We start from the raw sequence: 24,887 nt of genomic DNA, 5'->3' as shown, positions 1-24,887 counted from the left end.
ACTGATCACCCAAATTTTTGTCTATCTGCATTCCATAGAACATTTTGAAGAATTTGAATTTGGTAGAATTTGTGTCATCTGGCTCTTTTGAAATTTTTGTTATTTTGCATTTGAGAGGTTTCATTACTCCCCTCAACATTTGAAAATTTGTCTCTTTGCCGTCTTTCTCATTTTAAATATGTGGGGCTTAATTACTTCCCTTATTTTCTAAAACTTTGTGCAAAATGTCTAGATTCTGTGTTTATGTAGTTCTGTCTACTTTCGTATTTTCTTCTTTCAATTACTCCCTTTTACTTTTGGAGATTTTTAGTCATCCATTTCTTTTGTAGTTTTTCTCATTTTATCCTGTGTTGGGCTGCATCATTGGCACCATCATTTGCTTTTATTTCTGTTTGCTTTGTCATAATTCTTGTCTGTTTTGGTGTTGCTATTGGGTGATTGAAATTCGGATGAGCACCTCTTGTTGTTCACCCAACTTTTTGATCACCATAAGTTTTGGGTGATTTGATGGCTCAAGTCACCTGGGTGAAAGGAGGCATCAAATCACTCAGATTTTGTCCCATCATAGATTTGGGTGATTTGATCTCTAAAATCACCTGATGATGGAAGGCCCCAAATCACTCAAGCATGATATAGAAAGACCCAATAATAAACAAAAAAAAAGAGTCCATGGATAGATAGAATTGGAAAGTAAAAAATTCCAGAAAGCCAACAAACATGCTTGCCATAACTTGGGCTATGCTATGGCTTGCTGCCAGCTTACCACCAGCAGCGGCAATGCTGCATGCAGGGGTAGATGCAGCCTGCTTGGGTCGTTATGGGGCGCCATTTTCCGGTTTGTTTACTTGCTGCTCGTCCCCCGAAAGGCAACCTGGCCTTTTCGCTCAGACCAGCTTTTGTATACGTTGCATGCCCCCATTCCGAGAGCTCACGTCCTCCCTACAGCTACGACACAAGCAGATGCAGCGAGCCATATATTACCACGCGCAGGCCGCATTGATCGACAGCAGTTCGTACCTCTCCGATCCACAACTTGTCAGCTCATCATACATGGCCATGCAATGGAGCAGTGACAGTGAGTACAGTACATGTGAGGTATCATCAGTGCAGTATCTTCACCTAACCACTATATACTAATCAGTTGACTCTTGGGCGCTAATCCTTCCAAGCGCTACCAGCGATCGAACCCTGAAGTCGATGACGCGGGGCGAATAAATTAGAGGCAGCGGCGCGCGCGCTGCCGAGGCGGGGCAGGGCCATGTCGCGGGCGGCAGCAACGTAACAGAGATTCCCAGCACAAACGCAAAGTCCTAGGCTGATTAATTAGGAGCGCAGGCGCAGGAGCCAGGAGGGGGTGCATCGCATGCATCCAAGGCAGCGCTCACGTGGGAGGCCCGTAAACGCGGCGCCCCTGCCGGCCGGCCGGCCGGCGACGACGACAAGCTAGCGGAGCCATGGATTTAGTATGGATGATGGACCGCCGCTGCTGCCGCGCCATGGCGCATGGAGTCAAAGAAGGGAGGTGGCTAGTAGAGGCCGCGCCGGCCAGCTATCCAGCAGAGGAATGCATGCATGGCCTCTGGCGCTCTCGTCAGTCGCTCGTCGATCAGAGAGGGGGTTCAGAAGAAGCTAGCTCAGAGCTGCACACCCCGTTCGTCCTCGTCACGAGATGAGCTCGGGTGCGAACAGAACAGGGGGAAATGGCCAGGGAGACCGACCCGGGGCTTGTGACCTGTGACCATGCAGGTCGGTCCGAGCGCACGCCGCCGCCGCGCATTGATCGCGCTTTGTAGGCTTGCTCGCCTATGTATTTAAGGCCCCTTGGCACGGCCTGTTTGACGTGCCTTCTGCAACCCTGCGTGCGTGAGCTCAGTGGTAGTACGTTTCTTGGATCTTGGATCACGATAGATCGAGCGGTGACTGTTGGTGACGATACGACGCACGGATGCTGTATGCAGTACGCACTCCTGTCGCAAAGCTTTTGAGAAATAAGTGCCGCTCTTCAATTAATGCGCTAGGGATTATCCTCTTTGTTAGAATAATAGCGCCGAACCAACAATTGACCTACCGAGATAATACATGCAAAATAACAGACGACACTAGAGATACGATATTTGTTGACGAGGTTCAGCCGAATCCTACATCCACGGGGTATGATTACGGGTGCTCCTCCCCCAACCGACACCGGTCGCTCCGGGGTCCCGGCAATACGCCACCTCCCCCTGCGAGCCTATCAATATGTTGTCACAGTTACAACAGCAGTCCTCCTCTCATATTTATGAGGAGCCTCAGTTACAAGAGTCCGACACATACTCTACACCCTACCGCTAATACAACTCCAAGTCCAAACGTAACCAACTAGTACATAATATTCGACACAAATCTAACAAACTCCATCTTAGCGAATATTCACCATCTTGAAGCCATCATGCACAAACCTCCGTGTGTACACCGGACTTGGGTTGTTGACTTTGTAGCTCAAGGCGAGCCACCCCGACGAGTCTGACTTGGCCTCAGACCCGCCGCCTTCAGAAGACACCACTATCCCTGCAACTCTATCTTCCATGACTCCACCTGCAACTGTGCACCCTTGCAGCTTGTATATATGCGATGCCGTCCTCTCTCCTATCATCGTAGGCTTGTCTCCCTTCGTGATCTTCATGATCTTCCCATCCGGCTTAGCCCGGAATAACATACCATCACCATGTAGAGCTCCAAGCGAAATTAGATTCCTACGCAGCTCCAGCACATGCCTAACACCCTAAAGCACCTGCTCAACTCCATCGTGCGTCTTGATCTTGATGTCGCCTACTCCAATAGCACGGTAATCCGTGTCATTACCCAAATAGACTAAGCTAAAATCACCAGACTTGTACGAAGTGAACCGCTCCTTCTTGTGCGTTGCATGAAAAGAGCTAGCTGAATCTAACACCCACGCTTCAGTTGACTGCATGCTGTCTGATACTGAGAGAACATCACCATCGTTGTCCGAGTCACTCTTAGAAATTGCAACATTAGCACTTGCCTTTTTATTATTTTCTAGACAATCCCTCCTCACATGTCCTAACTCACCGCAATCATAACACTGCACTTTCTTCTTCTTCTTCTTCTTCTTCTTCTTCTTTTTCTCCACCTTCTCCCTGCTATGCTCACCTTTGACCAGCAATGCATCACCTTGCATTGTTCTTTCTCCTTTGTTCCCGAGCCAATAACGCTGCAATAATATCCTCAACTTTGATGCTTTCCTTGCCGTACGTCAAAGTCATGATCACGTGCTCATAAGATGATGGAAGTGAACACAGAAGAATAATTGCCTTATCTTCATCATCAACTGTCACACCCAGTTGCTCCAGGTCTGTGACCATCTGACTAAAAGCATTGATGTGCTCTGCAAGATCCGACCCCTCAGCACCTTCAGCCCATATAACTTCTGCTTCAGATACTGCTTGGTCGTCACAGTCTTTGACATGAATTGGATTTTCAGCTTGTCCCAGATTTGCTTAGGTGTCTTTAGTTCTATGACATAGTGCATGACCTGATCTGACAGATATAGCTGGATGGTTGCGGCCGCTAGCGTTTGCTTCTCCTCCCAGTTATAGTTGGCCAGACGGGCCACCCGGCACGGCACTGGCACGGGCACTATCTGGCACGGCACTATATGGCACGGCACTATATGGCACGATTACTTAGCCGTGCCGTGCCGTGTAGTGCCGCCGTGCCTAACTGTCAGCACAAGCACGTCACTAACAGGCAGTTAGCGTGCCGTGCCTGGCACTGGCACGATGGCTCACAGGCCGGGCCGTTTTCGGGTCGGGCTTCTTCGTGTCGTGCTCGAGCCGGCCCGTAGTGTTAGTGCCAAATGGAAATCTATACTCCCAGTCATCCTCCTCCATCTTCTCTGACTTCTTCTCCTTCTCTGACTTCTCCTTCAGGCCCGCCAAGTCTCCACTCTCCAAGCTCAGCCCAATGCAAAACCGCAGAGCTTGCATTTCCGCAGATCTTTATCTCAACAGCTCGAGACCGATCTGAATTCGCAGGTACCTCACTTGTGCGCTACGTCGATGTATTAGGCGTCAAGTCATTGATTTCACACGGATAGATGTGACAACGAGTGTTGCAAGCAGAAAATGAAAATTGTATAAAGTTCAAGCGTCACATCACAAAGAAAAAGGAGAAAAAGGGAAGCGTAACGTGAGGCTACGCGTACGATGGACCCAAGCCGAAAATGAGCAGGCAACGTAGCCATGAGTGAGCTTTAGACCCATCAGCAACCCTTCACGCGGGTGAGTGCGGTTGCAAGGCAACAAGGAGAAGCGGGGCGGTCGTAAGACGCCACCGCGTCCAAGCAACTTGATCGATTGATTGGAACTCTCGACGCTTGAACCGACGGTGTGGATCAGCGTGGTCCGACTCCGATCGTATGATCATATCAAAGCTGGTAGCGATGTTCTGATCAGACGAACCGATTGTGAGATCGGTTTCGCAACTTGCAGCCGGGTGCTGGTATGCAAATATGCAACGGAGAATTCGGCCAGGGCTGGGGGTAGATGATTCGAAACGACAGGCCGCAGCGACAAGCAGCAGCGGCTAACAGCTCTACTGTTGGCGGTGTGCGTTTAGGTGGGAAGGAGGGGAACGGGATCGGACTCGCCGCCGTTGGGCCGTAGCTCTTGAACTCGAGCCCCTTGGCTCACGTCCCGATGCGGGTACCGTGTGTCCTGGCTCGTGCTCGGCTTCGTTGCGTGCGCGACGGGAGGGATCGGACGGATCGAAGGGTGTGCAGGGTGGTTTGGTGGCGCTCGGCTTGGGAGCGCATGCTTGGCCTCACGCCAACGGCGAAGTAGAGGCCGCCATGGGAGTGGGTGCGGGAGGATGAGTTGACCGTGGCACGGATAAAACATGCGAAAAACGTAATGGATTGGCTTTGATTGTTCAGGAAGCGAAATTCGCTTGGTTCTTGGGCTTTGATCGTCCCAGAACAGAATAAGATCTAGGACCTTGTTTAGTTGGCCAATTTGGGAGATGCAAAATTACTGTACTAGAACTGTAGCACACCGTAGCGTTTCGATTGTATTTGTGAATTATTGTCCAAATATTGATTAATTAGGCTTAAAAGATTCATCTCGCAAAGTACAATAAAACTGTGCAATTAGTTTTTAATTTCGTGTACATTTAGTACTCCATGCATGTACCGCAAGTTTGATGTGATGGGGAATCTTCTTTTTGCATACTGTTAAAGTTGGAAGTTGGGGTAACTAAACATAGCCTAGGCTGAGCTCGCGACCCACTCGCGGACGAGAAGTGACCGGGTCAAGAAAGAAAATTGCTGCTGCTGCTTGCTGCGGACGTGTTTATTTGTTGTGCATTTAAAGCCCATATTGTACTGTTTGGCGGATACTGTCGGGCCTACGTGGGTCTTAGGGAAGCAGTGACAAAGGCCCACAGTGAAATGGCCTTTTGTTTGGGCTAGGCTGTGCCATCCGGCGGTAACATAGGACGACAACAAAATGCTCTCAGCTGAGTCCATCAATTACAGTCCATACAACAGCCCATCTCGTTTGGCCTATCAATTACAGTCCAACCGGTCGGTGTCTTCTCTCCCACTACTAATTAAGGGCCCATATAAGAACCAAGAGCCTTTAAAGTCCATACATCGCCCCATCTGCTTCGGCGGCCATTACATCCAACCGGGAGACACAACAAAGCCCGCACCACAAATATGATCATCCTCTTCCTACGAGTTCTACGACTGACAACAGGTAGGCGCTAAGCGGCGGTACGCGCCCTTCTCCGCTCCGCCATCTTTGGTTTTGCCATCCCAACTACCGTCATGGGCTCATGGCGAAGGGCACTTGTCTAGTGCCGAGATTCCTATACGGCGGCCGTCAAATGCTATCCATTCCGGCGACCTTGTGTGTGAGCATGAGGAAGGCACTCGATCCCTTTAGAATTCAGAGAAGAGAATCAGCATTCAATCCAAAGGCAGAGCTGACTTCGCTGAAATCATCGAACAATATCTCGATTCCAAACTCCTCCTTTCGAATAAAAGTTACGGGCCGCGACGTCGCTCATCCGGTAGCCATAGCCGTCAGGTGCGTCCACTTGCGACAGGCTCACCTCTTTCACCAAAGATTCTCAACTATCTCACATTCTCAGTGCTTAGCTCCTCACCTCAATTATTGGTTCCCCCAGCTCAAATGTGAAAACGCCACTGGTGATTTTTGTCTGCGCAAAGACAAGCAGTCAAATTCTCGATGGAACTGCTAATTCGTTCCTGGCCAGTCAAGTTCTACTTGGGGCTGTACTAGTTTATGCTCTGATTTGTTTGAAGCAGCCCTTCGAGATTCTTGGACTGAGAATCTTGCCCTTCAAGACCTCGTCGATCGGCTGGTTGACCTCCTGTAAAACAGAGGTTAATGTCCAACCTGTACTTAGGGGTGTTTATTCCAGCTGCTTATTTTTAGCACTTGTCACATCGAATGTTTAGATATTAATTAGAAGTATTAAACGTCATTATGTAGATGGAGGCTAAATGGTGAGATGAATTTATTAAGCCTAATTAGTTCATGATTTGACAATGTACTGCTAATAATGGATTAATTAGACTTAATAGATTCGTCTTGCCGTTTAGCTTCATCTGTGCAATTAGTTTTATAATTAACTTATATTTAGTCCTCTAGCCTCCAAATATTTGAGGAAGCCAACACCCCTTAGTAGAGTCTGTACTTGAACAGTACAGCGAACTGTGTAGAAAGAAAGCGTATGTTTCCACCCACCACACTGGAACGAGAAATTGAATATTTCAGCGCTGGAATAGAACTTGGAGTGTATTTACAAGCAACCGATAAATTATCAGATGCATATCTTGTTATTCCGGCCCAACAAACCAAAGGAAAAAAGAACAGAAAAAATATGGTCTTGCACTAGGGCTCAATGCCTAACTGAGCTCCCTCTTATGCAACACAGCTCTCTCTCTCTCTCTCTCTCTCTCTAGTGTAGACTATAGCGGAACAGCAGTGGCCATCGGCCACAAATATCTTTTGGAGGGAAACTCTCCTGCACTAAATGTTTGCACTCAAACCCCTCTAGGACCTCTCAAATCACGTAATCCGACCACCCCTGCTCCATGGTGACCCCGGGTTGCTCCTCCGGCCGCCGCTGCGGCACCGCCTTCTTCCCGATCGCCTTCGCGGGGTTCCCGACGGCCGTGGTTCCCTCCGGCACGTCGCGGAGCACGACCGCGCCCGCTCCGATCTTGGCCCCGGCTCCAATGTGCACATTGCCGAGCACGCTGGCGCCGGCGCCGATCAGCACCCCGTCCCCGACCTTGGGGTGCCGGTCGCCGGACTCCTTCCCGGTGCCGCCGAGGGTGACGCCGTGCAGGATGGAGACGTCGTTGCCGACGACGGCCGTCTCGCCGATGACGACGCCCGTGGCGTGGTCGAGCAGGATGCCGCAGCCAATGCGCGCGCCGGGGTGGATGTCGACGCCGAACACCTCGGAGGCGCGGCTCTGGAGGAGGAGCGCCGGCGCGGCGCGGCCGTCGGCCCACAGCGCGTGCGCGGCGCGGTGCGCCTGGAGGGCGAGGAAGCCCTTGTAGTAGAGGAAGCAGTGCACCATCCGGTCGCATGCCGCGTCGCGGTCGCGCGCGGCGCGGAGGTCGGCGCGCGCGGCGCGCCCCGCCTCCGGGTGCGACGCGAGCGCGCCGGCGAGGAGGTCGCGGAGCGCGTCCTGGGGCAGCGCGCCGGGGACGCAGAGTTTGGCGGAGAGGTGCGCGGCGAGGGCGGCCTCCAGCGACGGGCGCGACAGGACGAGGTCGGCGTAGAACTTGCGGAGGATCGGCTCGGCGTCCGCGTCGGCCTGCGCCTCCGCGCGCAGCTCGTCCCAGACGTCGTCGTCGCCGGTGCCGCCGCGGGCGCAGCAGCCGCCGGGGCTGGCGGCCGCGGGCATCGCGCGGTCCGTGGTGGTGGTGGTGCAGTCCGGCAAGTAGCGGTAGATGGCTCTGGAGAGGTGGCCGGCGTGCGTGGGGTGCCACTTGTCGACGCAGGCAGCCATGTGTGCGGCGCGCAGGGCCGAGGAGATGCAGAAGAAGCAGAGGAGGAGGTTCTTGGTGTTGGTGGTGGAGCGTGGAGGTTGTGGGCGCTTACACAAGGCGTCAAGTGTTTGCACTCCTATATATACGTGTCTGCCGGCGGAGAAGGGAGGAGGGCAGAGCAGCCGAGGCGATCAGGCGAAGCTTCAGAGAAGAAGCGTGCCTCGGGTACAGGTGCGTGACCAAATGGTGTCTGGAGACGAAACCCTCTCTGCTCACATTTATTTTTTGCAATCCCTCTTTCTTTCGGGGCAAGCTACGCGAGCTGCTCGCTGACTCACCGCATAATCCTGTCACTGCTGCGCTGTGTGTACGTGGCTACATGCCGAGACCGTTGCGCAACATGCTGAGCCGTAACAGCCGCAGCACCACCAGCATGCTGTCCGGAGAAACTGCAAAAGGTGCACAAGAAAACGAGGAAATCCTTCAGCTGTGCACGAGCAGCAACAAGCTGAGGAGGCTTTGTCGATGTAGCCGGAGCATATGCCGAACGAATATCTGCCGATCAAATTCGCCCGGAGGAGCAGCACTGCCGCAACGAAAAAATCCCGAAAGCATCCAGAAAAAAAGAAGGCAACGCCGCCCGGGGCCGGGGGCGTTAGCCGAGCGAAAAGGAGGAGGTTGGTAACGTTACACACGGCGGCGGGCCGTGCGGCGCGCGTGGCCCGGCGACACGCACACGCTCACGCCCCGGGCCCCCTTGCCCGCGTGCGGATAGGACGTTTCGGCCGCGGGGCGCACCGCGCACGAGACGTTTTCTCCGGTGGAGGGGATCGGGTGGGCGCACGCAACCTCCTGCCTCCGTCGCGTGGCTGCGGTTCGTTCCCTTCCCGGGCGCGGGCGCCTGAGAGCCAGAGAGATATGGCCCGAGGCGCGCGGCGTTTCGCGGCGGTAAGGGCTGCGGCGCCCCGGCCGTGCCGTCACATATTCGAGCGTCCCGGGCCGGCAAGTGGGGTGGCCGCCCGTGAGGTGTCGTCGTGTCGATGCTGTAGATCGATCATTGTCGCTGCGCTTTGCGCCTCGTTTTTCCCCTCTGTCGCGTTTTTCATCTGAGACCACTAAAATCAAACCCGGCGAGATGTGCGACTCGCCCAGCTAGGACCGTACTAGCCACACCATTTTGCTACCATGCTACTTCTGGTCTTCTGCTACCTTGTTCTTGTGGTCCCTAAAATACAAGGGATCGTGGGTAAATTAAGACCCCTTTTCATTAATTAACATGCTTCACATCCATCATTTCCCATTTCTAACCTATAACGAATCATTCTTGGATTGATTAGTTGATAATATTTCCGGTGACAATATACATAAAAAATCGGGATAAATAGCCAATTAATCCCATAACTTGCGCCGATCAAAACCGATGTTTCATGCTTTAATGATGGTACATGCTGTGCTTCTCTTCTCTCTTTAAATTATCCTTAAAATCTTAGAATTTGTTATATTTTTTGAAAAAAAATAGGAGTAGCTATTTGTTGACTACTCACTCCGTTCCAAAACATAGCTACTTATAGAATTTTTCTGATAAATTAAGGATGTAGATTAAAAGTCTATATTACCCTTCATTAGTTTTCATGTGCTAATTAAGAGGTTAATTATACCTTTCCTATTTAATTGGTGGCAAGCTAGCAAGCACATATGCATACCATAATTAATTTGCATGCATGGAGGTTATAGACCTCTCAAGTTAAATAACTGAATTACTTAAAAGTGACTATATTATGGGACAAAATTTGAATGGTAGAAGTAACTAAATTCTGGGGAGGTAGTACTAATTATCGGAAAGAAAATGACTCCTAACTCATAGAATTAATTGTGCTGGATTTGTTTAAAGAAATAGTGCAACAAAAAAATCATTCTTGTGCACTAATGAGTAGCAAATGTGAAAGCGAAGATTATCCACCGTGGGAAGATTCAGGTACATGCACGGTCGCCCGGCACCGAGTCTCAGGCTCTCAGCCTTGAGACCTTTGACCATGAGTGGCGGTTAAGCTGCAGGAGAGACCTGGGGAGGTGCACGTTTCTGGTTCTGGGTCAGACTAATCGCTCGGGATCCATTGTGCACGCCGCACGCGGCCCTTCACCCAGAGGCTGCCAACGAGCGCCGCAGAGGATCCGGTCCAGCAGGGAGCAGGTGACGTTTGGAGTGACGAGGTGACGAAAAAGTCGTCGGGTTCCTTCACTGCGACGGTGCGACCCCAAAGCTTCCTCTAATCTTGGCGCCACATCGGACCGACGGCATGCAGCGTGGACTTTTTGACCGAGGGAATCGACAGGTTGAGGTCCCAGGGTCATATTGGCCCACGTTCCAGGGTCTCGATCCATCCGGTGCTGATGCAAGGACATACGCACACGAACATGGATGGATGTGATGCAATGCAACTGAAAGGCTAATTGAACTTCACGTGTGAATTGAACCATACTACAAATTATTAATGGACCTATCACATATATGAACCTTAAATGTTTACTTCTAGCTCAAAAAATGTTTATGAATGGCTACATGCCCTTTGGGACATCCAAGGCTACATAATTCTGCACTGCAGCACACGGTCAGGAAACATCAACACACTGTTCTGCGTGCTTAGCATTCGGCTGGACCCCCGAATTGCTGGCCCGGCTACAATCGATCCTGCCCTAGATGATTGCCACGGACGACGTAACAAGTGACACCACTGAAAGCAACGATCTGTGTGGTGGTAGGATCCACCAACCAGCTACTACTGTCGTTGTACCAGCTAGGCAGCTACTACAACACGCACAGTGAGTGAAGTAGCTTAGAGAAGACAATGGAAATCGCAGAGGATGCAGCCTAGCCAGCACTCCAGCAGAGCACATATAGTGTGAACATCATGTTATCCTTTCCTTTTGTGTGCAGTAAAAGGCTACAAGTCTAGCTTCGCCGTCGAAGCACAGATGCACATGGACGACCTTAATCTGTACATGATGGTGATTTTGCGTGGTGTTTCTGATCAGGGATACTCCATTTGACAGGGAGTAGCTCAAAGTTCCTTTTATTGGAACGGATAGAGCTCTAATCCAAGTACGTTACCATTAACATGGCTCACACACGCAATGACGCAAGTGCTTTCGGTGGTTTACTTGTAACGTGTATTAGGGTGCGCACTTGCGGGTGCGAGTGTGACGTGGACGCGCTGTGGTGGTGTGTGCCATCCTTGCAATCGCAAAATCGGAAATGAGAGTACGGCGTCATAGTCACACATAGCAAAGATAGAAGTTTTTTTTCTTTTTAACTTGAGAAGCGCAAGTTGTCCAACTCATGTAGTAAAACTGTGCTATGGTTTTCAAAATGTAACGATCCACAGAAAAAAATGGTGCTATTACGAAATGAGTAAGCTGATGGTGACATTGGGTTATTCTGCACTACTTGAAGATCGAATAGCGTTTCCAATTTTCAGGGGCTGTTCGGCTGGACTTATAAGTCGATTGAAAAGTTGAAACGGCTGATTTGTTGTGAGAGAAAAATACTGTTCGGTAGCTGATAAGCTGAAGCGAACAGAGCCTCAGTGTCCTGATCAAAGATACCTTTAGCATCTGACTTCTCTAGTGAGCAAGCAGCCAATATTAGGAAAAAGAAGGCCAAAGCACTGAAACATTTAGACAAGATCATATGGGCCCTCCCGAAGGATAGTTTATGGATTTCCTCGCCGGCCAACGCTCACCTCGAGTCTCAGCAATGTCTTGGACTCTTCGGTCGTTTTCGGAGGTAGAAAGAGGATGACTACATGGCACTAGAAACATGGACTATGGATGCTGGGGGCTGCGTACTACGGGCTGCTAAAGACCAACTTTATATCTTCAGTTCCTTTTCTTCAGAAAAAAACAGAGAGTACTGGATCTCGGCTGCACTGCATCCCAGCCCCAGTCAACTGAAAATGGATTTCACTTTAGAATATCGAAGAAGCTTCGTTGTGCCTAGTCTCAATGATGGTTTTAATTTTTTTTTACTGCAGTTCTGAAAAGTTCGAGCTACAGAAAAACGGTTGTTTTTCTTTGGGTCTGGTTATCATATAATCTAAGTGCTCATTCCAAATTGCAGTAGGAAGTTCGAGCTTTTGTTCACCCAAATTGCATATTATACTTCATTTTTCTCTTTACGCAACACTTCTGATTTTTATTTAGCAATTTGCCTTTTGAACTTCTTGCAAAAAGAACTAGCTGCCTCACAAGAAATATACCTTAGCTTACTTAGGTACATCGCCTACAGAATTGACTTAAAGATAATGAGCTTGAACTCAGGTAAACTCTGAAAGAGAGAAAGAAACTCTTCTTCAGAAGAAAATAGAAAGCTTTGCCCGTCCGTAGAATCATCCAGATTAAGTACAATCAGCATGAACAGAGGAATTTACTTATCCAGATGAAGCAATCGATTTTATACAGGGATGGGAAGCAGAGTATATCAGATGCTGACCGTACATTTACATCACCAGAAACTTCAGTGGATCCAGAACATCGATACCGCTTAATGTAAACCAACTCATTCAATATGCTTCAATGAAAGATAATTCATCTCTCAACATCTCTCCTATTACAGGCTCTATATTTCTCAGTCCCAGACAGCAAAAGGATCAACTAGAAAGGCTGCGGAAAATGAATACCACATTACATCAAACTCTGAGAACTTCAGCTCCAACAGAATCATAGCTTAACCTCAACATCGACACCGGCAGGGAGCTGGAGCTGCATCAATGAGTCAATTGTTTGGGCAGTTGGATACATGATATCAATCAGCCGCTGATGCGTCCGGATCTCAAAATGGAACCGTGAATCCTTGTGCACGTGGGGCGAGTTGAGCACACAGTATACTCTCCGCTTGGTCGGCAGAGGAACAGGACCCATGGTCTTTGCGTTGGTTGTTTTGGCAGCTTCAATTATCTTCTTGCAGGAGTCCTCTATCAAAGGAACCCAGTAGGACCGCAGCTTGATTCTGATCTTCTGCTTGGGTGCCAACTGAGAACAGGTAACATTCAAATTAACTGTTGTTAGTCCTATATGCACCTCCTGCAGGCAAACTGAAGAGTGAAGATACCATATAGAAACACACAGTTGAGTTAGGGTAAGGTTATTACAATATTTAAATATGTTTCCAGTAGGAAATTGAAAGCTTATAAAACATTAACTTCTTGTAAGACGAACGTATACTTATGTTTTCCCACAAAATGCAGTCAACTAATAATGCCATAATTCAGGACACCTTAATGTTATCAAGTTAGTTAAGCTCGATTTGTGAAGGCAAGTGTATGTATATGCCCTGTGTATTATAAAAGGGGGGCAAATATGGTAACATTCTGAAATATAAATGTTTAATAAAACAGTTCTCCACTAAAATTAATCCACTAACAATATTGGCAGAACAAGTATATTGGACCAAAGAAAAAGATAGTGGCTACGTTTGTTTCCACCTACCCTCATCAAGATTTAAGAAATTTCAGTACAATTGCAGCTAATTCAAGCTGATGAGATGCATATCTATGATCAGCTCCTTCAATAACATGCAATTCATGGTTACTTATATGCTTATCAAACTCTAGGGCATCCTCCGATGGCACAACATCGTCCTCAGCGCCATGTACTGTCACCACCCTGCATTTTGGGTCAATAGACGTGCATGCACTCTGCATATCTGTCTTAAGACGGTCCATCAGACTTTCTTTGGTCACACGGTAGATGATTCGTCCTGCTTTGTCTTCCACGTCAATGAAACCATGCTCATTAATCCTTTCCATGTAATCATTTCCAAAACGATCTCCAATTCCACGTTCCAGATTAAACCTTCCAGACAAGTTAATCACTTTAGGTATATCATGATACATGGATGCATAGAGGATAACCACATTTCCTCCCTTACTGTGGCCAGCAATAGCACAGGTGTCACGTTTGTGTTTTTTGAAATGTAGGATCACGTCATGTAAATCGTCCACTTCTTTATAGTAGTTGCCATATTCAAAAGTACCTTCACTTTCTCCATTGCCAGAAAAATCAAAACGAAATATGCTGATCTTTTCTGATGTCAATGCATTAGCGAGACTCAATATAGTTCTACCTTCCTTTGATGACCTAAAGCCATGGCACAACACTACAATGTCCTTAGATCCAGCTTCATGCAAAACACCAAAAAGTTTCTCTCCGTGTCTGTTTCTTATCACTATTTTCTCTTGTGACACATCTAAAGAATCACTAAAAGAGGACAACTGTGCACAAGGCCTCATAACAATTTCTTTTCCAGCAGTTCCATACAACAACTGCACACAAATACGCACCATGGACATGCTTAACAAGCAGATACATGAAGCGATAAAATAAAAATATAATGATAAGGAGTAGCCTCAGTGGCAGATTAAACAGCACTACCTCTGTTCTATTTTACTACTCACAATAGTCATTTTGGACAGACATGATATCCAAAACACACCTTTGTCCATCTTTTCTAATTTAATAAGGGCATAGTTTTTAGTGACAAATCTATCTATACCATTTCCATGTGAGGAAAGTAACTAGCTTTATGCATGTTTTAAAAGGTTGACAATTCACATTGATAGAATCTATTTTACTGCAGGAAGCATGGACCTATGTCAAATTCTGGGTCCAAAAAAAGGTTCCAATGGAGATAAGCAAGAGCGCATAGCATAGTTTGTTGATTTTTTTTAACACAACCACACAGCTAGACACTGCTATTATGTTTGTTTATAAAAATACAGCCGTATTTATTACACAAATCACATGCCTATGGCAACTTGCATGCCTATAACATAATATATATAGGTGTATTTACTATACTTTTTTTTTTAGAAAAGTTGCATTTGTGTACAACTGTAACAATAGTAGTACATGCATAGATCTTTAATCGACACCTTATGATCTGGTCCCATCAAAACAAATGTGGTATATCTTTCTCTCTTTATCTTCATCAAGGAGAGAATTCCAATCCCCCCCCCCCCCACCCACCCATTTACAAATTGATTAGAGGGGTTCAAATACTAAGTGCAAACTGCAAAGTGTCTTGGATAATAAGTATAATCTATTCATCTATTGTTCACATAAATATAGATCCATGCATCACAAAGCAAGAATAAAAGAACAAATTTACAGCAGAAGCAAACTAACGCAAAAACATAAAAAGAGCAAAGAGAATAAAAGAACTCAAACACCAGATGACAAGAGACAAACCTATTTGCCACTGTTCTGGATCTCTACTTGTTTAGAGCATTAGCAATTGGTCATTTAGACAACTCTTCTTATTTACAACAAACACTTAGTGCCATCATTTTTCGAGTAGGCTCAATAATTCCAAGGAGGAACAGAGCAGTAATGGGCAGAAAACTTTGAAAGTTTCATCCAGCAAGCTTTTGAGAATTAAGTTGAATTTGAAAAGCTAAACCGTCATAGACCATTAGATATCCTCATCCCAGTTCAACAAGAATGATTTGAAGGACAGGCTACATGCTCATGAATGATCTATTCAATCAGGTAACTACTCATAACTCGCATCAATGATGCTAAACTGTCTAAGCTGATATGACATATACCAACATACATTCCTGACATCCAAATCACAGTCACATGAGAAATACTCCCTCCGTCCCAAAAAGAATGCAACACTCACTTCCTGAGGAGTCAAACAGTTTCAAGTTTAACCAAATTTATACAAAAATGTACTAACATTCACATCTCCAAATAGATTTAGTATGAAAATATATTACATGATTAATCTATTGATATTTATTTTGTACCATAAATGTTAGTACTATTTTGCATAAATTTGGTAAACTTGAAATTGTTGACTCCTCGGGAAGCGAGAGTTGCATTCTTTTTGGGAAGGAGGAAGTAGTTCACTTTTAAGTGAAACAGCTTAAAAAATGTGCTGACTGTCATATTGTCTGTTAATTTTCTGACACTCTGACCATTGAGTCAGAGAGTTCTTTCAGTCCACTTAAGCCTGAACCATTTCTTAACTCCACTTACCAAATTCTGAGTACACTGTCTTTTCCATTTACTATGATTATACAAACAACTTCTCAAAATGTTAGAGCTATACATCATAATCCGGAAAATTAATTGTTAGGGAAGGTACCTGCTCTCCATCATCCCCAATCGACGATGGCAACGGAATTCCAGTTCCCTCCCCTTCCTGAAAGCACGAGCATAACAATTTTAGTCACTGAGTAAACAAGCTCCAACGGGTGCGAACTGAATGAACTAATGAGTAATGCAGACATATACTGTACGTCCCATGGCGCATATCTATTGACTGCCTACCACCTAGCAATCCACTGGTTTGGGACTATACGTGCTCGAAAACATTTGCCGATATATCAGCATAGTCACGTACCGGTGGCGCGGGGATGCCGTCGTCGGAGAGGGTCTCTGCGGGCGGAGCGGCGGCGGCGCGGGAGCGGAGGGACGACGCGCGGAGAGAGGAGGGGAAGGATAGAGACGCGGGGCTCGGGTTTGCGGCGCCGCGGTGGAGCAAGAGGAGCGGGAGCGGGGAGGTAGTGGAGGTGGAGACGGCCATGGCGACAGAGGAGGGAAGAGGATGAGGTAGTAGGCGTTTGCCGTGGGTTTTGGAAGGCCTCTGCTTCGCTATCGCACTGTATTATCCGGTTCCAGGGGCAAATTTGCGCTTGAGCCCCTCCAGCTCTGCTAAATTCATACAACCACCGTTTCAGAAAAAAAAATCATATTATCACTGTAGCTTGAGTGTAAAAGCGGGGTACGTCTGGGTTTTCCTGTTTCAGTTTCAGGAAAAATGCATCTGGTTCTTACAATAGTTATTTCGCTTTTTTAGACAATGTTTTGACCAGCAATTACTCTGTTAATATTTTATTTATGTGATAGAAAATCATAATCATAGGTATACTTATTAGAGTTACGGTTGGACAAAGGATTATCCTAACAAAACAAAATATGCCTTGTAATTCAAAACAGCGGGAGCACGAATTTTATCTCCTGCAGCATTATTTTCTCATCGTGAAATTGGTAATGTACTAAATTTATGCAAATTACTGTGTCGATCAGGTATAAACTTGATCCACTCTTTCTGGCAACACACAGTTGCTTGTTCAGTTACGTTCAGAAAACACTTGCTTGTATAGACTGCCCATATCACCTACCAGTGCTCAAGTGAAAAGGAATTACATTTCATTGCACTGAACATGCTGAATTAAGTCAGCTCAGGCAACAACTAATTCGGAAATATTAGTAAAAAAAATTCAGCACGGAAGCTACAAAGTCTGGAGCGTCATTTCACCGACATATACGATGGCAAGGGAAGCCGAAATTAACTCTACTACAAACAAACATCTATATTTACAATGCACAATACCACTAGTTTCAATTTCGATTAACAAACAGCTGCAGCTATTCACTTCCCTTCCTTATCCCGGCCATCACTACCCTCCCCAGCACTCCTTTTTCCAATCCCCTTTAGAGCAGCTACAAGGTCCAGGCCCAGGTGCTGATCACGAAGCCTAGAATATGGACCAGTTGCAGGCGCCCCCTGCTTAAGCTGCCATGGTAAAGGCTGCCTATTGGGAGATGGAAGCATATTTGATTCATTTAACGATCGATCGCCGAAATTTGGCTTCACTGTGGTATCTGCTCTATCAGAATCCATTGCACATGATACCTCATTAAGGTTGAACCCACGAACACTAGTTTCAGTCTTTTCACGATCAGATTTTGGAGATGTTGAGAAAGGGGCATTTGATGGCCAGAATGCCTTGCTCAACTCATGAGGCTCAAGTTTTGCAGGCGGTCGACCAAGAGCACTGATTTTCTTGTCTTCCTCTTCTTTCACAATGACCATGTGATCGGGCTCTGCAGGCTCAGGGCCTTTTTGCTTAATACTATCGAATATCTTATCCTGATACAGATCCTTGCCGCTTGACGAGCGCCCTGAGTAAATGGTGGTCATTGGGAAAGCTTTCTCTGGTGGCGTGGCCGGTGTATAGTCAGGGGGAAGCAAATCATCCCAGTTCTCCAAGAGTTCTTTGTACACTTTGCGTAGAGTAACCTCTGTAAGGCCCGTTACTTTACAGATCTCAGCCTGAGTTTTGCGCTTGTCTTCGAGCTGACATGCAAGGTATATTGCAGCAGCAGATATACTTATTGGATTCCGCCGTGTGCAGAAGCATTTATTAACAACCACCTCACCGATATGAGCTGCAAGTTCCTGAGGAGTCAACATGTGGATGTTATAAGAAGATACTAATTTTTGGCATTATGCTTAAGTAACAGTTTTTCAGCTAAAATCTGATACCTGAGCAGATTTGTTCAGCTGGAGCAAGCTACAAAACCGAGGCATATGAACAGCAATTGAGTTGCTGTTAAGAGGTTGGCTCAGTTTTAGAGATTCTCCGAGTATTTTGATGTATTTTCCTATCTCTTTCTGAGGAAGATTGCTAGCAGTAGAGATTTCCTGGTCACGGAGTAAACAGGAGATGAATCAGTACTGATTGATAAAAGTAGTGTTAGATGAAAGTGGTACACCAAGTTTCAGATATTCCAAGTATTTTGATGTGTTTCTAATCTATTTCTGCGGAAGATTGCTAGCATAGAGATTTCCTGGCTATGCAGTGAATAGAAGGTGAATCAGCTCTAGTCAACAAATATTGTTTGTGTAACACTATCCAAAGTAGACTTAGCATTTGGTTCAGTCATTTGTCAATGATGAAGTATATTTAATGCCGTTTCAGCTGAATTCAGGTACCCCCAACATGGTTAAAGTTAGATTAGTTTGTATTAGGCCATTAGCTACAATTTCAGGTCACACATGATGTGACCAAGACACCAAGTCAAGCGGTAGCAACTATCAGTTTGATTAGAGAAGAAATGCAAATGCAAATGAACATTCATCAACGTTAATGATCAACCAGAGCATTGAGAAAATGCTTTATTTGATGGCTAAAAGGGGATACAGGATACTGAATACTCAGTACTGAACACTAAATTAGCTTGGTGATTTTGGTCGGTTATTTCAATATGCTAGGATGCAGCATGTCTTTCAGAATTGAAGCTACTAGATGATTTGAACTGACTCACACAACACCCAATTTCCAAGAAATCAAATCTGAGACATTGCAAACTTCCATTTCAGAAACAACAGTATTACCTACACAATCCTAATTGCTTGAGGAAAGCATGCTTATGCATCTATGTATGTCCATATCTGCACTAGAGCATTAGAACAAACAGATGGTGAGCGTGAATCACAAACAAACCTGCAGCGTCCGGGGCTGTTGCGCCTCGCGGATGGCCTGCACGAGCGCGGCGGTCGCGAGCGCCTCGACGCTCCGGTTCCTGAGGCAGGTCGCGGATGAACAATCCTTGAAGAGCTCGAAGGCGTGGTCGGCTATGTCCCGGTCGAGCCTGAGTATGGAGGCGACGTCGACGATCTGGAGGTAGGCGCGGAGGCTGTCGACGGAGACCATGGGGCCGGCGGGGTCCAGGTTGGAGGACGCGGCGGCGGAGTCGACGGCGAGCGCGCGCTCGAGCTCGGCGAGTTGGCCGGAGAAGGCGGAGGCGGAGCGGGCGAGGACGGGGTGGCGCTCGAGGGAGAAGGCCGAGAAGGCGGAGACGAAGCCCGCGGGTAGGAAGGGGTCCTCGTCATCTCCTCCGCCGGGGAAGGGGGAAGGGGCGGGGGCGGGCTCGACGGCGGTGGCGAGGTCGGGGGTGACGAGGGGGAGCGGGTGGAGGGAGGGGAAGAGGGGGAAGAAGGGGTGCGTGTGGAGGTGGCGCTCGAGGACGATGCGGGCGCAGGCTGAGCACTCGGAGACGGCGCGCGAGAGCGGCGGCTGCGTCGTCGCGCACCGCGCCGGCCCCGACGCGCGGCAGTAGGGGCACTGCGCCGCCGGCGACATGGGGGACTGCGACCGGGGGGACGGAGGCACCGCGCAAGTGATGAGAAGACTTCGAGAGGATGGCTTTGCCTTGGAGCTGAGCTGAGTTCACAGTTCAGTCAGACTTCACCCTTAACCCCTTCTCATTCATTATCGTATATCAGATTAACTTTCGTAAAAAAAAGTATACTGTCAATTTAATCCTTAGATTGTTTTCCTGTGCTGATCCAGCTAGAGGACCTTGATCTTCTCCTTTTTTTTCTCCATAGAATCAAAGAGAAGTCAACTGCTATGTAAGCACCAGATGAATCCAGGTCCTGTTGCTGCATTGTTATGCTAGAACTTTGGCTCAGCAAACATCAGATTAGAACTTTGGCAGATGGAAATTACAGGGTAAAACAAAAGATAATATAGAAGGACGACAAGAGCAATGAGACTAGATGAAAGTGAGAGATTGCCAATTTGCCATCAGTAGAATTCGTAGCTCGCAGGTCGTAGAAGTCAAATGGAAATCTCACAAAACACTAGTACATGGTGTCGGCAGTTCAGCATACAGATCCAGGGCAGACAGGCAGGAACAAACAATATCAATCTCGATTTAAATTCGCTCGTGTGCTCGAGGGCAGGTTCATTAATCAGTACTGTTGATGCGACTTTTACAAAGGGATCTGATCCCGTATATTCTGTCAGTGACACTTCCGATCTTGTACAAGGGAAATACAAAGTGAGGGTGTGGCGATGAACTTAGTAGTATACTCAGCAGCAGAAAAAAGGTGGAGGGATTAAACTGCTACTGGTCTTCGTTACAACAGTACCAACTCTCATTTACCTGAAATGCACAAAGGTTTAGAGTCAGCCTAGATGAGAAAAATTCGTTTCAAATCAGGCATCAAATGTGCTAGCATGCTCGGGGACACTGGTTTGTACATTTTCTTTGTAACATATCAACACATTAAACATCTGGATACACAATGGTGAAATGTAGGAACTACTGAGTAGTGTTGTCAGCACATAGGCACATGTTACAAAGCAGACCAAACATAACTTGCATGTGCAACCAAGTTAGTGTAACCTATCCTATCAGCAAAAATGATAACAGAGGCAACTCAAGTCAAAACTAGCTCGACTCCCTTTTGAAGCCTTTGTGACATAGAGTCAGGATAAATGTCACAGGCTAAAATGTTTACATTAAAATAAAATTGCAGATAATGGTAATGGTCATGGTTGGTTTTGCTGCAGAACAATTCAAAGTTGAAAAACCCAAGCTTACCATAATTTTGGTATTTCTTCGAAAAGTTATATAAAGCTTTCACAATGGCACCGTATTTCATTGATTTTAGTGGTCCCATATGCCTGCAAAAAGAAAATTTTAGAGATCTCTCAGTTGTCGAAATAAACTATCGATGCTACATAATTTCTCAATCAGAAACCAGAAATATTAATTAATGTGTTGGTGGAAAACTTACATAATTTCAGTATACCGTAATCTCCATGCAGGAAAGCCTAAATGACATCTAGCAGGACCATACATGAGAAGAAGATCAGGTTCTGGTCCACCACAACCTAAGATGAAACCAGAACTTAGATGCTCCTTGTGTTATGATAATATAGTAATCACTAACCAATGATACATAAGTAACATCAAGCAGAGCATGCGTGAAACATGAAAACAAGGAAAGTTTTCCAAGCATACCTACAGCTTTCAGCGCACTGGCCATGTCAGCTTCTGTAAATGTTGGCTCCTTTTTGCCATCTCCATGAGTATCACCATTTAAGTAAGTTGAGCAAAGTAAACTGGCTGCTTTAGCAATACCCTCCTTGCCATCAGAACCAGAAACACACTCTATTACCAAATCTTTGTGGCCAGAGTGTGAAATGCTTGCACTAATACCCTGCATGTTGCCATAAACAGTGATACATATTAACAGTAAAAACAATCAACAAGCCAACTAGCAGAGAATATGCACAAAGTAAGAGAAGCTTAATATTGTAAGTTACCAAATATTCTCCTGCCTTCCCATCTCTTGAACCCTTCATAGCCGGTTCAAATGATTTCTTCAGGACTCCTATGATGCAACATATAATAGTAAGATAATAAATCTTATGTGTGCTAGATAGAGCCCACAGGTCTCGAGAAAAAGAGAGAGAGAGTACATGCATCTATAACTTAAAACATCAGAAGACGATGCCTAAGAGCAACAGGGCAGTTAGTTTTGTTCACTCTACCACTGTCCCAACTCTCAAGTATTGTAATAGCCCAATATTGCTGCTTAAAATCACTTAAGTTCTTATAAAGCATGTTCATTTACACAAAAGAAATTATCATATAGGTAGATTAGCAACCAAGGATGAACTTCAAACTGAAATCACATATCCTAGAAATTCAAATGATGAACTCATTTGTCTTACCCTCAATGTCGTAGAGACATATATACTTCACACCCATAGTTGAGAGCCAGCACAATAGCTGCCTGATCTTCACGGTATTTTTAGCTTCTTTGCTATCCACCACAATAGCCAAGTACTTCAGTCGATCCAGGTGGAGGTACCGATACTTCCGCAACAACCCAGACGAAATAATATAGCATTCTAGATTATAAATCAGAAGAGACCATATATTAAAAAGGCTGATTGCCAAGTGGATGATGCCCCAGATCAGCCCCAAAATGAGCTTGAGAATAATAGATGGTCTAGACATCTGCACACAGAGAAATTACAACTTGTCATGCTCTCTTGTGGAGTGCATAACGTGATCACAGAAATATATCTAAGGAAATATAAAAAATGTTAGTAAGATTTAGATTCTAACTCTCAACGCATTCAGATAATTTGATGTCAACATGCATTTACTGTTCTGGCTTGCATAACAGCAGCTGATAAAATGTACACTTGTCACATTGCATCATTCATATTGCTTGTGCGCCCTAGTGTTAGTTTATAATTTTCAACTCTCGATTGCCAAACAAACACATGATAATGGAGAACATGGCTGAGCCTGAAAGAAATTATTTTTTTGTTAAAAACAAATTGCTCACTCAGTACTATTATAGTATTATGTGCATGGACTTGCAGCAATTAAGCTCAGATAACCACAAAAGCATGATTGATCTGAACACCTAAACTTTCAACAAAGGTTATTGCCTTATTGGGCATGGCAAAGTATGACTCATATAAAGAAATTGCACTATAAAAATCAACGGCCAAGGTTTAAGAACTAGACACTGATCCTCACCAGATCTAAATCTCACCTCAAACCAATCAAATGCTATAAACCAGAGGTAAAAGGTGTAAGAATAGCTGCAAAAGAAGCCAATTCATGAGCATGCATACATACATGTGGAGGAGCCTGATTCATGTAGATGGGGGCCTGACTGGCCACAAATGCCTCCCTGCACAAGAAGCATAAGATCATTATTCTCTCAAGACAAGAGAAAACGGGGGGCAGGGAGAATCATACACCCAACCAGACAAGATATGTGAACAACAAATCCTGGTAAAATACATTGAACCTTTCCCTGCACCCTTTCTACTTGCTTTCTCAACAATGGATTACAGAAACACTTAAGCACAACGAGAAGCTAACAAACAGCACAGGGGAACAGAAGAGAACGGAAGACACTGATGCAAGGGAAAAGGATGGTGAAGGTAGAAGAAATCTAACATGGCTTTGGAATCCATAGCAGGCGCAGCTGCGCTGAGCCGCTGAGAGGGCTGCTGAGGAGGAATAGCAGAGGCACAAAAGACGAGGCGTGCGAAATCAAAATAGAGAAACCTATTTATGGCTGGGGCTGGACTACTGGATTTAGAAAAAAAAACTAAAATCACAGAAATCTCGTGGTTTGGCACCTCATATCACGTCACAGTGTACCACCGGCTGTCCTGTCAAGTGTTGACATCCTTTGTTGCTTTGCAAGTCTAGAGCCTTCAAAGAATTCCTTTCTCCTTTTCGCTTTCTAAGGTTCTCTGCATCTTTTTCCTTCTTCTTTCTAAAATGGCTTAGCCATTAAATGGTAGCCACGACTTGGTAGCAGGTAGAGGTACCTGCGTGCATTTGCAGCTGTGATATGCAGCTCTGCGGAATAAACTACGCACAGGCACTAAACGCGTGGTGCGTTAATATTGAGCATTCAACGGCGAGCTCAATAGTTTATCTGATGCACACCACAGCATCGCTTAAACAAAAAAGATGGCGTATCAGCTAGAGAGGTGGCCGAACCGTGAGAAGAAAATCAAATGCGACACGCGCATTTCCGCAAACACCTGGCATGCAACATGCGCTCACGCGAAGAGGACAGGCATGGCCATAGCCCGCAGCAAAAGGAAGCTTTTCACAGAGAGGGATGGGGAGGGGCGAGTGATTGAGGCAGACCTGCCGCTGCCGGCGAGCGACGCGCGGCTCCACACGCTCCCCCCGGGCCCGGCGGCGTCACGGCCGCATCGCGCCGGGCGCGGAGGCGGAGGCAGCTGCTACGGCGGCGGTACGGCCAGTGGAAGCAAGAAATCGGGGGAGACTTGCTGAAAAATCGCGATCTGCCAAATCAATCACGTGGTTGAAAGCGAGACGAGGCGACCAGATTTTGATATTCCACCGGGTGGGCTATGTATGAATGATGGCGTCGATTCCATTCTTGGCCCATTCTAGCTAGATTGGCGACTTCCTTCCTGACTGATAGGCCTAAGAAAAACGCAACATGGGCTTGGGCTAAATCACGTGTCCAATGGCCCAACCCATCACCTACACGTCGATGCTAAACCACAAGAACTTGCGAACATCTTGCTAAAAAAACCAAAAACTTGCGAGCAGAGAGATGATTGATTCCGGCGTGATCTTGGTAAGACGGCGACGCAAGATGCGAAGCATGGCGGCAGCACTTTTGCCGCAGAATATGAGAGGAGGGAATCCGATCTGAATTCGGCAATCCGCTAGCTCACTATCC

General features: G+C 46.5%; 4 protein-coding genes across 9 annotated transcripts; all 4 read right to left on the bottom strand.

Moving 5' to 3' along the window:
• Positions 1-6,809: 6,809 nt before the first annotated feature.
• Positions 6,810-8,646, bottom strand: LOC117839640 (probable serine acetyltransferase 4). Its single transcript, XM_034720026.2, has one exon. The coding sequence runs from the start codon at positions 8,053-8,055 to the stop codon at positions 7,096-7,098; it is 960 nt and encodes a 319-aa protein (XP_034575917.1). The 5' UTR covers positions 8,056-8,646; the 3' UTR covers positions 6,810-7,095.
• A 3,929-nt stretch (positions 8,647-12,575) lies between these two features.
• LOC117839639 (small ribosomal subunit protein uS10c) lies at positions 12,576-16,691 on the bottom strand. Of its 3 annotated transcripts, XM_034720024.2 has the most exons (4): positions 16,443-16,691; positions 16,185-16,241; positions 13,520-14,355; positions 12,923-13,063 (listed from the first exon to the last, which is right to left on the bottom strand). In XM_034720024.2, exons 1-3 carry the CDS (start codon positions 16,623-16,625, stop codon positions 13,525-13,527), a joined length of 1,071 nt encoding a protein of 356 aa, XP_034575915.1. In that variant the 5' UTR covers positions 16,626-16,691; the 3' UTR covers positions 12,923-13,063; positions 13,520-13,524. The 3 variants fall into 3 exon arrangements, with proteins under 3 accessions (XP_072147148.1, XP_034575916.1, XP_034575915.1); XM_072291047.1 differs by lacking the exon at positions 13,520-14,355 and having other exon boundaries at positions 12,576-13,114; positions 16,443-16,687; XM_034720025.2 differs by lacking the exon at positions 13,520-14,355 and having other exon boundaries at positions 12,576-13,063; positions 16,443-16,686.
• Positions 16,692-17,295: 604 nt separating this feature from the next.
• Positions 17,296-20,034, bottom strand: LOC117839638 (plant-specific TFIIB-related protein 1). The gene is made up of 3 exons (XM_034720023.2): positions 19,333-20,034; positions 18,372-18,530; positions 17,296-18,284 (listed from the first exon to the last, which is right to left on the bottom strand). The coding sequence occupies exons 1-3, from the start codon at positions 19,969-19,971 to the stop codon at positions 17,475-17,477; spliced, it is 1,608 nt and encodes a 535-aa protein (XP_034575914.1). The 5' UTR covers positions 19,972-20,034; the 3' UTR covers positions 17,296-17,474.
• Positions 20,035-20,524: 490 nt separating this feature from the next.
• LOC117839641 (uncharacterized) lies at positions 20,525-24,495 on the bottom strand. 4 transcript variants are annotated; one of them, XR_011897211.1, is made up of 8 exons: positions 23,612-23,747; positions 23,285-23,339; positions 22,360-22,648; positions 21,949-22,016; positions 21,648-21,842; positions 21,417-21,513; positions 21,221-21,303; positions 20,525-20,779 (listed from the first exon to the last, which is right to left on the bottom strand). XR_011897211.1 is itself a non-coding variant. In XM_034720029.2 (8 exons), the coding sequence occupies exons 2-8, from the start codon at positions 23,303-23,305 to the stop codon at positions 20,772-20,774; spliced, it is 765 nt and encodes a 254-aa protein (XP_034575920.1). In that variant the 5' UTR covers positions 23,306-23,339; positions 24,320-24,495; the 3' UTR covers positions 20,525-20,771. The 4 variants fall into 4 exon arrangements, 3 of the variants coding, with proteins under 3 accessions (XP_034575920.1, XP_034575919.1, XP_034575918.1); XM_034720029.2 differs by lacking the exon at positions 23,612-23,747 and adding an exon at positions 24,320-24,495 and having other exon boundaries at positions 21,644-21,842; XM_034720028.2 differs by lacking the exon at positions 23,612-23,747 and adding an exon at positions 23,797-23,929 and having other exon boundaries at positions 21,644-21,842.
• Between the last annotated feature and the right edge of the window lie 392 nt (positions 24,496-24,887).

The sequence above is a fragment of the Setaria viridis genome, chromosome 9 (assembly GCF_005286985.2).
Source record: "Setaria viridis chromosome 9, Setaria_viridis_v4.0, whole genome shotgun sequence".
Lineage (NCBI taxonomy): Eukaryota > Viridiplantae > Streptophyta > Magnoliopsida > Poales > Poaceae > Setaria > Setaria viridis.
The sequence above is the reverse complement of the archived record's forward strand: the minus strand, read 5'-3'. Positions and strand labels throughout refer to the sequence as shown.

What these genes read in the sequence shown, in the direction of transcription:
- LOC117839638 (XM_034720023.2), bottom strand. Translation starts at nt 19,971, where the DNA reads ATGTCGCCGGCGGCGCAGTGCCCCTACTGCCGCGCGTCGGGGCCGGCG. An exon ending in AACAGCCCCGGACGCTGCAG is followed by an intron (nt 18,531 to 19,332) that starts GTTTGTTTGTGA and finishes CTCCGTGACCAG; the next exon opens with GAAATCTCTACTGCTAGCAA. An exon ending in AGCTGAACAAATCTGCTCAG is followed by an intron (nt 18,285 to 18,371) that starts GTATCAGATTTT and finishes TTGACTCCTCAG; the next exon opens with GAACTTGCAGCTCATATCGG.
- LOC117839641 (XM_034720027.2), bottom strand. An exon ending in GGAAGGCAGGAGAATATTTG is followed by an intron (nt 21,843 to 21,948) that starts GTAACTTACAAT and finishes GGCAACATGCAG; the next exon opens with GGTATTAGTGCAAGCATTTC. An exon ending in TTACGGTATACTGAAATTAT is followed by an intron (nt 21,304 to 21,416) that starts GTAAGTTTTCCA and finishes TTCTTTTTGCAG; the next exon opens with GCATATGGGACCACTAAAAT.
- LOC117839640 (XM_034720026.2), bottom strand. Translation starts at nt 8,055, where the DNA reads ATGGCTGCCTGCGTCGACAAGTGGCACCCCACGCACGCCGGCCACCTC.
- LOC117839639 (XM_034720024.2), bottom strand. Translation starts at nt 16,625, where the DNA reads ATGGCCGTCTCCACCTCCACTACCTCCCCGCTCCCGCTCCTCTTGCTC. An exon ending in ACGGCATCCCCGCGCCACCG is followed by an intron (nt 16,242 to 16,442) that starts GTACGTGACTAT and finishes TCGTGCTTTCAG; the next exon opens with GAAGGGGAGGGAACTGGAAT. An exon ending in TTGGGGATGATGGAGAGCAG is followed by an intron (nt 14,356 to 16,184) that starts GTACCTTCCCTA and finishes ATTTGTGTGCAG; the next exon opens with TTGTTGTATGGAACTGCTGG.